Source organism: Canis lupus, chromosome 24 (genome assembly GCF_011100685.1).
Source record: "Canis lupus familiaris isolate Mischka breed German Shepherd chromosome 24, alternate assembly UU_Cfam_GSD_1.0, whole genome shotgun sequence".
NCBI classification, from domain to species: Eukaryota; Metazoa; Chordata; class Mammalia; order Carnivora; family Canidae; genus Canis; species Canis lupus.
The window spans coordinates 14,592,057-14,604,547 of NC_049245.1; the positions used below are offsets into that span (position 1 = coordinate 14,592,057).

Genomic DNA, 12,491 nt, shown 5'->3' on the forward strand with positions numbered 1-12,491 from the left:
TTTCTCTTGTGCTTTTGTGTATCCAAATATATTTCCCTGATATAATTTTTCTTTCTCTAATCTTTTAATTCTTTTCTTTCTTTTGCTATATGTGTTTAAGATAAGCCTGCTAATAAGAAATTAAATTTTGTCCTGCATTTTGGATTAATGCCCTTTTTACATTGCAGTCAGTCTTCTTTTTTTTAATATTTTATTTATTTATTCATGAGAGACACAGAGAGAGAGACAGAGACAGAGACACAGGCAGAGGGAGAAGCAGGCTCCATGCAGGAAGCCTGATGTGGGACTCGATCCCGGGACTCCAGGATCACGCCCTGGGCCGAAGGCAGTCACTAAACTGCTGAGCTACCCAGGGATCCCCCAGTCTTCATTTTAAAGTAGAAGTTCCTCTTAAAGTAAAAAAGACTTGCAGAAATGTTGGGAGACCTCATGGTCAAACTTTCTTAGTTAAAGGCTGAAGAGTAGGCTTGTTTCTTCTACATTTTCTGAGGTTTCTCACAGTGAATCATTATGCCAGCCTTGCAGTGAGCTGCTGCCCTGCTGTTGTAATCCATTGGTAAAGTCCATGCTAGCCTTGTTTTTCAACGTTCAAGTCCACACCCTCAGATGGTGCTTCTCTATTCCAAGTTGGTCATGTTTGAACTTTTCAGGTAATTGAAAGACTCCCTTGATACTTGATAACATCAGTATTAAAGGTTAGAAGACATTTTTGGAGCAATGACATGAAACCCAAAGCTTTCTGACATTTGTTAGCCTCTCAGAAATGACATTTAGTCAAGGTGAATTTCCTGTGGTGTCAGATCTTTGAGGACTTAGTAGTGTTTCATAGTTAGAACTACTTTGGTTGTTCTCGATTCTGTTGTTGACTGTCCTAAATACATCCTCAGTGACAGTGGATTATTCCAGACAGCAAACTGAACTCGTAGCTGAGTTAGATGCCATGATCATATTATTAGTATTCTGCATGGGTTGTCATTTGAAGAAATACTGACAGATGTAAGTGAAAGCAGTTTTGAGGTGTTATAGTTTATTAATAATCTTTAACCTTAACTGATGGTCTTGTACTCTGGTACAATAGTTAGGGAAAAAGCACAGCAATTCATACAATGAGCCATAAAGTTCTCATACCCTTTATTTTAAAAGTTTTGGGGATGAACATCCTTTTAGTCTGAACCAGAAAGGTAAACACCAGACACTATAGACACCCAGAGACTATCTGTCACTGTGGTCAAACACTGTATTCTATGTGCTTTATAAATATAAAATCATTTAATACTAAAAAATACTGAGATAGAAATTATATGCCCATTTATGAGAAAACTCATGGTTCATATTTACTGTCCCAGATAAAAACTAAGATGCAGAAATGGGGTTTGACTTTAGGCAAGCTGGCCTGTGAATCTGGAAATATTGTTATATATACTGTATAAGTTAATATGTTTTATGAAATACATTTTCTGTTTATTTACTTTTAATTTATTGCCATGGCCAATAATGACCAAGAACATACGAAGGATTTAAAAACTTTTTAAGATTGATTTATGTATTTATTTAGAGAGAGCTTGAGCAAGGGGTGAGGCAGAGGGAGGGGGAGAAAGAATCTCAAGCGGATTCTGAGCTTCACTCGGGGCTTGATCTCACCACCTGGAGATCACGACCTGAGCCAAAATCAAGAATCAGTTACATAACTGACTGAGCCACCCAAGCACCTTGAACAAATGAAGGATTTTAAAGACCACGTTAAAAATACTGCCTTAAGTAATGTTTAAATTTATTAGAAATCCTATTTAATCTGATAAAAATAAAACCCAGGTAGAAATTTGAAGAAGTGATGGAATGCTAATTGTACACTCCATTTTTTTCTAAGATATATTTATTTATTTATTTGAGAAAGAGAGAGTGCATGCACACAAGTGGGAGGGGTAGAGGGAGAGGGAGAGAGAGAAAACCTCCAGCAGAATCCACACTAAGTGCAAAGCCTGATGTGGGGCTCTGTCTCACAACCCCAAGATTGTAACCTGAGCCAAAATCAAGACGCTTAGCTGACTGTGCCACTCAGGTATCCTTGTGCATTCTATTTTAAAAGAGCATGTAAGTAAAGCATAATTCCCTAACACTGTAACTCTCCTTATATAAAATTTGGCGTGGTCATAAAAATCTGTAGCTAAGTAAGAAGTGAGATATGAAACTTTTTATAAAAAAGATTCTATTTATTTATTCATGAGAGACACATAAAGAGAGGCAGAGACACAGGCAGAGGGAGAAGCAGGCTCCAGAAGGGAGCCCGATATGGGACTTGATCCCGAATCATGGGATCATGCCCTGAGCCAAAGGCAGATGCTCAACCGCTGAGCCACCCAGGCCTCCCTGAAACTTTTTATAGTAAGCAAGACATGTAATAATTTTTCAAGTCTTTAGGATCACCAGTACTTTTTCCCTTGGCAGTTTAGATTTGGAAATACACTAAAATATGCCTTTGTTCCTTGGTAGAATGGTTCCAAGCTTGTGAGAGGTGAGAATACCCTGTAGACAGAGATGCTTATTCCAATCCTCAACTGACTTCTCAGGTCACTTTTGTTTTTGTTCCTGCCAGTACAATCTTTAAAAAAATATAAATCATAAATGTATGAAGTTTAGGTTTCTTTTTGTAACATTGACTTTTACTGCCTGCAGAATACTGTGTTTGCTTTTAGGTGCCATAGGGATGTCTTAGAGTTACTTAGTTGGATATGAAAAAAATTAGAGAACCCTTCTTTGGGAAGACTCATCATCAATCAATAAATTATTTTGCTGAATATAGATTTAGTTTATAAAATGAGTATAAGCAAATATCCCTTGTTATTAAAAATAAACCTTCAATATCTCAAACTGCAAGTTATCCCAGAGCTGTAAAACGAGCCACTTTATTTAAATAAGGATTTGATATCATCCAGATAGTCCTGCAGTGGGAAAGGCAGAAGTGATGTGGAATGTGAAAATGATATATCTGCCATTTTATCATGTGGGCCAGGAAGATCCTTCAACTTTCCTTCTCTTTATCAGAACTGGTACTCACACAAATATTATCGATTTAAAAATAAAGAGCAGGGATCTGTTCTTTACCCTTAGTGTCATGCAGGTTTTTGTTGCATGTCCCTTTCCTTGATACCACCCATCCCTTTCTGGCCATGATCATTTGATTACATTATCTCCCTCTGCCACTAGGCTATAACTTCTGTGAAAATAAAGACTGCATGTTTTTGCTTATTTATGTGTCTTGAGCCATTATCACAGTCCCTGGAACAAAGAAGTTGCTTAGTAAATAAATATTTGATACGTGACTAAGGGCTTTATTTATCTTTATCTTCACATGTACCTAGCATAACATTTGATATGTGGTTATTGTTCACTAAAGGTTTGCTAAGACAAATTTAAAAAAAAATCTGTATAATGTACATTGAATTCCTGGACAGAAATAACAAGTTTTATAATTATGCAAAGATTATACGTGATCCATCTTATGTCATATTCTTTATTCTTTCTTAACCTGACATAATGATACCTATAATTTACTGAGTCCTTTAATTTGTGCTAAACACCTAACATACAGATTTAACCTAACTTCAGAACAATTCAATCAGACTTTAGTACCCCTTTTACAGAAAGATTGATTTATTTAAGGTCACAAAGCTGGTAACTAGAGAATATAGTATTTAACCCAGATTGCATGACTCTACAACCTATCCCTTCAGCTACCATACTATTCCAAGCAATGCACAAGCCAAAAAACTTTAGTGTAATGTATCAAAGATAAGTAAATTGTATGTCAGTGACCAGGAAGTGGTTAGGCAAATAAAAACGGATAAAAATATGATTTCTTTAAGTAAAAAAAAAAAAGGTAAATGATTAAATAATTGGAATGATTTTAATAGTGTGACTATGAAAACAAGCTCAAGGCTGCTTATTCTTACAACATAAGTTAGCTGCTTGGGGTAGTCTGAGTTTCACTTTTAACTTTTTTGTTTATGCCTCTTGTAGGTTTGAGTGGCCGCTTCTTTGTCACTACTCTCCCAGCATTTTTTCAGTAAGTGTAAATAATCTTCTGATTAGAAACTTAGAAACATTAGAAAAGATTTGAAAGCAGTAAACGTGTATGAGGAATTCTAAGTTGTTTTCCATAACCATTGCTCATTCAGCTTAATGTTTGAAGAGAAAAAGGCTGATGTGCATTGAATGATAGCTGGTAGAAGAGAGGGGTGCCCAGAGTACCCCAGGGGAAAGGCACCTAATATCAGACAGTAGGAGGGGGCAGGGAGAGTCAGAGGAAGATTTCTCCAATGATATGAAAGGTAGAAATTGGATTAGGCAGACAGAACAGAGAAGGCCTTTCCAGATACAGCAGCTATCATGGAAAAGCCTGAGAGAAAATGAGATACCTTCTGAGGACTATAACTGCTTCTGGCCCATTGGGTGCAATTGGATCATCCTGAGTGATAAGGCTAGAGAGGCTCAGATAGTGACAGGGGAAAAGAGAGGGGTCGATACATTGGGACATGGTGACTAGTTAGCCATAAGGAAGGAAGGGCCTGTGATGACTATCAGTGGGCCATGTAGAACTCATAAAAGCTACTGAAGAGGCATTAGAATAAGATGCAGTTTGGAAGATAGAGACCAGAATGGAGAAGATAGTGTGAAGTGCCTCTATTAATTCCAAATGGAGAAGTTTAGGTAATAGTTTGAATTCAGGATCTAAAGCTCAGAAGAAAGATCTAGACTAGAGACACATATTGTGGAGTCCTCAGCATCATGGCAGATAAAAATTGCAGTATATCTAGAGAGAACATATATAGTAGGACAAGAAATAGGTCAAGGATAGGAGATGGGTTGGCCAGCATTAGGACATCTACAGATGAGGACAGGGAGTAAGGAACTGAGCAGGGGTGGTCAGAGTAATTAGAAGAAGCCAAGAGCTCAAGTCATAAAAGCCAGTGGAAAGGAGGAAGGAAGAGACGTTCAGTAGTGGACAGTGCTGGTGACAGACAAGGAGAAATGATAGAAAAGTGCTGTATGGATCTGGCGTTGCAGAGTCATTGGAGACCCCCAATGTGAGCCGTTTCTATGGAGCCAGGGCAACAGAACCACCAATCACATGAGTGCTGAATGAGTAATACTTAGGGAGAAAATGGCCAGTGCAGAATCTTCCCTCAGGAAGCTGGACAATGGCAAGAAAGCCAGAGAAAGACTGAGGGACCTGTGAAAATACAAGGTGTTCTGTTAATTTTGAAGAGAGGGCCTTGAATGACCTAAGTTCGGAAAAGTGGATACAATTTTTTAAAGCTTGATAAAAATTATTATTTTGCCATTGTAAGAGAAAAATTGAAACAATTGATAGCAAAAATAATAAAAAAGTAACTTGGTAGATTAGACACTGCTGAGAACTTTGCTTATGGTCCCAAATTGTACGGTGATAAAATAGAATGCGTAATGCTTGCTGTTTGGGAATTTCTCATCTTTAATACATTAATATTTATGCCTACCTATAATTTTTTTCTTCTTTGAGCCAAGTTAAAATTCAAAGTGGAGTTCACATGTAAAACTAGTAGTTGTTTTGATTTTTATTATCTGTAGCCCTTGTTATTTTAATGGATTTATTTACTGTGTGGTTTTTTTTTTTTTTTTAATTTATAGTGCAAAGGATGGGATATTTCGCCGTTACCGTGGCCCAGGAGTCTATGAAGACCTGCAGAATTATATTTTAGAGAAGAAATGGCAATCAGTGGAGCCTCTGACTGGCTGGAAATCCCCTGCTTCTCTGACGTAACTTGTTATTTTTCTTATGACAAGATGTTATTTATAAAATAGGAAGTATTAAGTTGACAACCTTGAAAATCTACATTTTTCTTCAAATTCAGTTCTGATTACCCAGACTACATCAGACCATGCTTGGCCAATGTTGTGTTTCTGGTTTTATGACCCACATGTTTCAACCAGTTGCTAGCATACTGGGAATTAATTATCCAACTTCAGGTGGGTTACAAAAACCTTCTCTGTAACTTTTCCACTAAGCCACATCAACTGTTTCCTCTTTACAAAATATAATATTAAATATCGCTTACCATTCTTTGTTCTGTTTAAATTATTGGTAAGAGAGAAGAGTTAACTCTTCCCTGAATTATAATTTATTGAAGGAATTGCTGTTGTATCTATATGGAAAATAAAACATGGTGTCTTTAGCTGACTACGGGAGCACTGCTGGGGGTAACTTTTGTCCATGATGGCAAACTGTATAATTCTTGGTGAAGTAGATAAGCTCAAACCATACTTTTTCCATAGTTGGCTTTAATTTTGGATGAATTGTCATAATTGTAGTTAATTTTACATTAGTATATAAATTGAATCAAATCATTCAATATATCAGGAGTAAATCATTTAGTACAATTTATATAATACCCAGGAAATACAGAGCTTACTCTAAAAGCAGTTCACCTCTGGCATTTCATTCTACAAATATTTGAGCACTGATTTTTATGCCAGACGCTGTTCTAGGTGCTAGATATTCAACAGTGAGGAAGACAGAGTTGATCCCTCTGCTCTCCATAGGTAACTTAAGGTAAGACAGATTAAGAAAAAAACTAGAGATATAAAGAATCCTAGTCTAGATAACGCTATTAAAAACAAACAAATCTTTACTAAGACAGGGACTGACTGTGGGGCATGGGCCTCCATCGGATGAGAGGTGGAGTAGCAGAGAGAGCTGAAGGATAGGATGACCTAGCTGGGTAAAGGGCATGGAGAGGAATATTCCCAACAGTGGGTATAGCATGGCCATAGGCCCCAATTTGGAAAGAGTTTGTGGTACTGAGGAGCAGAAAGATGGCCAAGGTTGAGCAGAGAGAAAGGGGAGAGAAGTGGTATATGCTAAGAAAGAGAGGCAGGCAGGAGCCAGCCAGATCATATAGGTCTATGGCCTCAGTTTGAAACTTGTACATATCGATGTGTACAATTAGAAGATGGCTCTTAGGAAGAGAGGTTGGAAAGGGTACAAATGGATGAGATGAGACAGTTAGAAGAGTGTTGTAGTGTCTAGCCTAAGGATTATATTAGTACCTAGCAGGGTTGTGGTAGTGGGAATTGAGAGAATTTGAAATATGCTTTGAAGGTAGACTTGGTTAAGATGCAGGAGAGGGAAGAGTCACAAAAAATCTCCTGGGTTTCTGCCTTAAGTACTTGGTGGGTCTTGGTATCAGTTACTGATTTGAACAAGGGGAAAGCAAGGGCTCAGTGTTAGACATGGTAACTTTGAGATTCAGACTTCCTTCTAGAGCTGTCAGGTTGGATGTCTGGTGATTGGTCTCCATGGAGAATTCAGGAACACAGATACAAAGCATGTAGATGGTATTCAAACCTTAGAAGGGATGGAATCACCTAGAGAGGGGGAAAAAGATAAAAGTGCTTGGGACCGCCAGGAGATACCCCAAAGTTAAGAAGATGGGTAAGGAAGGAGTCAGGAAAAGGAAACTGAATGAGTACCAATGAGGCAGGAGGACCATCAGGGGTATGATAGTTTCCTAGAAGCTAAGCAAAGGATACTCAAGAAAGGGAGTAGTCTCTTGTGCCCCATGTGACCAAGAGGTGAAGGAAAATCGAGTCTGAGACATGGATGTTGATTGAAGCAATGCAAGGTCATCATGGCCTAATCACAAGTAGTGATAGTACAGTAGTGAGGACAGAAGCCAGATTTGGATGGTTAAAGGTCCAGTGAAGAAGAAACAGTAAGCGTAGATACTCCTTGGAAAAGTTTGTGAAGCTGGAGAGCCATATGAAGTCCACAGATGTACTTTTTAAAAGATAAGAGAGGGTAAAACATGTTTTCATGCAGAAGAAAATGATCTTGCAGAAAGGGAGAAATTGCTAATGCAGGGAAAGGGATGGCAGAAAGAACCAAGTCATTGACAAGACCAAAGAGATGGGATCCGTGGACAAGTGGAAGAATTAGACTGTGGTAGGGCAGTGATACTTTCTCTGTTTTAACAGGAGGAGATGGATCAGGTGTCCACCAGGCTCAGATTTGGTGGTGGGGAGATAAGAGAGATCACATAATGCCTTCTGATTTTGCAGTGACATACAAGGAGTACTGTTAGCTGAGCATGCACAGGAAAGGGAGGGTGCAGAAGGTCTGAAGAGAGGGAAAAGATATGAGCTATCATCTCAAGTAGAGCCTAAAACAATGCAGTCTTGACTGCTCCCTGAGGTTTGTGCCTGGGAAAGGAGAACAGTCAGCTGGCCATGTGGTTTTCCCCGGACACATACCCAGCTACCCAGGGAGGCTTGAATGTGTTTCTAACAGAGGAATGGAAATGAAGAGTGTGGAATCTAAGCTTTATGTGAATGGAAGTGAATCCAGGAGAGGACAACATATTGCAAAAAGTGGAGGGGGAGATCCCTATGACCTGAGTTTTGTTTTTGCTCTTCTCTTCTCTCTCTTCTCTTCTCTTCTCTTCTCTTCTCTTCTCTTCTCTTCTCTTCTCTTCTCTTCTCTTCTCTTCTCTCTCTTCTCTTCTCTTCTCTCTCTTCTCTTCTCTTCTCTTCTCTTCTCTTCTCTTCTCTTCTCTTCTCTTCTCTTCTCTCTCTTCCTCTTCCTCTTCCTCTTCCTCTCTCTTTCTCTTTCTCTTTCTCTTTCTCTTTCTCTTTCTCTTTCTCTTTCTCTTTTTCTCTTTCTCTTCTCTCTCTTCTTTCTTCCCTTCCCTTCCCTTCCCTTCCCTTCCCTTCCCTTCCCTTCCCTTCCCTTCCCTTCCCTTCCCTTCCCTTCTCTTCCCTTTTCCCTTTCCTTTCCTTTCCTTTCCTTTCCTTCCTTTCCTTTCCTTTCCTTCCTTTCCTTTCCTTCCTTTCCTTCCTTCCCTTTCCTTCCCTTCCTTTCCTTCCCTTCCCTTCCCTTCCCTTCCCTTCCCTTCCCTTCCCTTCCCTTTCCTTTCCTTTCCTTTCCTTTCCTTTCCTCTTTTTCTTTTTTCTTTTTTCTTTTTTCTTTTTTCTTTTTTCTTTTCTAAGTAGGCTCCACACCCAGTGTGAAGCCCAACACAGGGTTTGAGCTCATGGCTGTGACACTGAGACCTGAGCTGAGATCAAGAGTTGGACACTTAACCAACTGAGCCACCCACACCTGCCTTGTTTTTTCATAATATATATCACCAGTGTTGGTTCTTCTCTTCATTTATTCACTTTTCTTTTAGGATGTCTGGAATGGCTGGTCTTTTTAGCATCTCTGGCAAGATATGGGTGAGTAATCTTAAATATACTTTTTGTGATTATCTTTGCAGAGAGATTTTTAAAGAGTTAAAATGTAGCTTCTACAGGAAGTAGAAGGAAAGTAAACACTAATACTTTTATAATTTCACTTTTTAAAAAAAAGATTTTATTTTGAGGGGGGAAGAGAGAGAGAGAGAGAGAGAGAGAGAGAGAGAGAGAAAGTGCATGAGCAGGGGGAGGAGCAGAGGGAGAGGGAGAAGCAGACTGCCCACTGAGTAGGGAACCCGACAAGGGACTCAATCCCAGGACCCTGGGATCATGACCTGAGTCAAAGGCAGACCTTAACTGACTGGGCCACCAAGGTGCCCCTATCTTTTCTCCTCAAGCAGCACAACTGCTCTCTTGCGGGGTCCCCGATAGAAATGTGTTGTTGTGTAGAAGGTCATAAATTGAAGAAAGACTGTAACCACAGTGTCATTCATATTTTCTTAGATCAGTGATGAATCCCTTTATCTAAGCTGAAAGGGCTTTTGTGGTTTTACTTCATCTTATTTTCCCATTGTCATAATCTCCCTATAGGTCAAAGATTATCTAAGCCTGAAAGTGATTCTCTGTGTCAGGGATCAGCAAACTATAGCTTCGGGGCTGGCCACCTGTTTTTATAAGTAAAGTTTCATTGGAACACAGACATGTTCATTCATTACCTATTATCTAGGACTGCTTTCATGCTATAGTAGTAGAGTTGAATAGTTGTGACTGAGATCCTATGACCCACCAGCCTAAAATATTCGCTCTCTGGTCCCTTAAGGAAGTTTGAGAATCCCTACTATAAGCACTGAGTCATTTCAGTGAGTTAGAACTGTTATTTAGGTTAAAATGTTGAACAATTATGTAATCTTGAATGTGTTACATAATCTTTTACTTCCTTTATGTGTAGGGTGGGCTAAATTCTGCCAAATTTAACCAACTTGCTGTGGAATTAAATATATATCCTTAAAGTATTTAAAAAAAATCTTTAGAAGTTGAGTCCTTATAATTGTCCTTTCAAAGCTATGATTCTAAGTCATGATGTCATATTTAGAACTTAATATTCAAGGAGTTCATGTTTCACTTGCAGTACAAATTATATGGTCATATATATTGGAAAAATTAAGGCAACATTCATCTAGATTTACCAAAACATCAGAGGGCTCTGAAATCCAACAATGCCATACAGAAGTCTGATCTTTCTGTTGCCAAAGAACAAAGCCGAGCACATGTCCACCTTTCCATTTACTCAAAATGTTTAATGTAGTAACATCAGAATGAATTAACACACGAGCTGTTTCTCATGCTTCTTCTGTTTCTCATGCACATTGATATGTGTTTGGGGAAATTTAAGAACAATCTTTTGTGTCCCAGTTTTTAATATTTTCTGCCTTGTGAGATATACTACTAACCAGGATTTTTTAACAATAGAAACTAAATTTGTCCCCTACTTTCAGTATTTCTTGGGCACTTGTGTATGGTATTAAACAATAACTGGGATTTTCCCTCTCTCCAGATAACATGAGTTTTATATGGTTTTCTTCAACTATTTTCATAACACTGATGAGAAGTTTATTTATGGTTTGAGAATTATGAATTGCCAGTTGGGAATTGAGAATAAGAATTTTACCCTTTGCAGTTTGTTGACACTAAAGGTTGACAGAGTTATATGTTCTAATAGCCATATCAGAACCTTGTAGCCTTATAATGTTTACTTCAACAGGATAATCATAACAGACTGATGTCAGGGATCATAAGAGCAAGATCTTGGCATAGAACCTATAAGAAGTGCAGATCAAGAGATGAATTTGTTTAGTGGCTTAAGAAGAGCTTAGATAGAAGTTGGTCATGACTTTCATGCATTGTTAGAGAGGTATATTTTCAAATATAGTATCTGGGGAGAAAATAATTGCTTTGTCCTCATAACGACATTTTGTGTTTAGATAAACGGGAGTTTAGATAAAGAGTTACAGTTTTTCATTTTATCATGCAAATAATTACAATGTGTGCCACTTGTCCTGTCAAGGCCAGGAGTGGATGTTTTATCTTTATACACACAGTGCTCAAGCCTTGGGCAGCACACAGATTCTGTGCGTATGCATCAGACTGCAAAGAAAGGGCAACTTGGAGAATAAAATATGACCCATCTCTGAACAACCAATGAAGATGTTCTTCCTTTTTTTTTTTTTAAGATTTTATTTATTTATTTGAGCAGGAGAGAGAGAGTGAGAGAGAGAGAGAGAGAGAGAGCGCGCGAGAGCACAAGTATGAGTGGAGGGAGAGGGAGAAGCAGACTCCCTGCTCAGCAGGGAGCCTGATGCAGGACCTGATCCCAGGACCCCAGGATCATGACCTAAGCTGAAGGCAGACTCTTAACTGACTGAGCCACCCAGGTGCCCCTATGAAGATGTTCTTAGTGATTAGAAAGTAGAGTAGATATGATATTTATATACACATATATACTTAGAATGTCTTTCCAGATATTTAAAAAGGTAACAAAAGAAGATAGTTTTATAGGATAAATTGTTAAATTTGACAATCAGTTACATTTTACATTCTATAAAGTCACTTTTTTTTAAAAGATTTTATTTATTTATGAGAGAGAGAGAGAGAAGCAGAGACACAGGCAGAGGGAGAAGCAGTCTCCATGCAGGGAGCCTGATGTGGGACTTGATCCCAGGACTCTAGGATCATGCCCTGGGCCAAAGGCAGGTGCTAAACCACTGAGCCACCCAGGGATCCTCTATAAAGTCACTTTTATCTGGTATTAATACCATATTTTTTTCTTTTTGGTCAGTTTTTACCTGAAATGTTTTTCCACTTTCAACCTTTTTATAGTTGGTTTTTTTTTTTTTTTTTTTTTGTATGTGGGTTTGTTGTTGTTGTTGTTGTTGTTTTTAAAAGATTTTATCCATCCATAAGAGACACACAGAGAGAGGCAGAGACATAGACATAGGGGGAAGCAGACTCCCTGTGGGGAGCCTGATGCAGGAGGATCCCAGGACTCCGGGATCACTACCTGAGCTAAAGGCAGATGCTCAACCACTGAGCCACCCGGGTGCCCCAGTTGTTATGTTTTAAATGAGTCTTATGAAAAGCATATAGCCAGAAGTAATTCTTTTGAATGATAAAGTTGGTCCATTTATATTTATTGGTGTCACTAATGTATTTGCTCTGACTGTAGAGTGTGTGTGTGTGTGTGTGTGTAGTGGAGAGTAACATGACTAAAAGAACATAAGTGG

General features: G+C 38.6%; 1 protein-coding gene across 1 annotated transcript in view; it reads left to right on the forward strand.

The window, feature by feature from the left end:
* Window positions 1-12,491, forward strand: part of TMX4 (thioredoxin related transmembrane protein 4) — a 50,865-nt gene that overhangs the window by 17,864 nt on the left and 20,510 nt on the right. Inside the window, exons 3-5 of the mRNA XM_038571646.1 lie at window positions 4,018-4,063; window positions 5,668-5,796; window positions 9,207-9,252. Of these exons, the coding sequence (XP_038427574.1) occupies window positions 4,018-4,063; window positions 5,668-5,796; window positions 9,207-9,252 (221 nt within the window). The remainder of the gene's footprint in view (window positions 1-4,017; window positions 4,064-5,667; window positions 5,797-9,206; window positions 9,253-12,491) is intronic.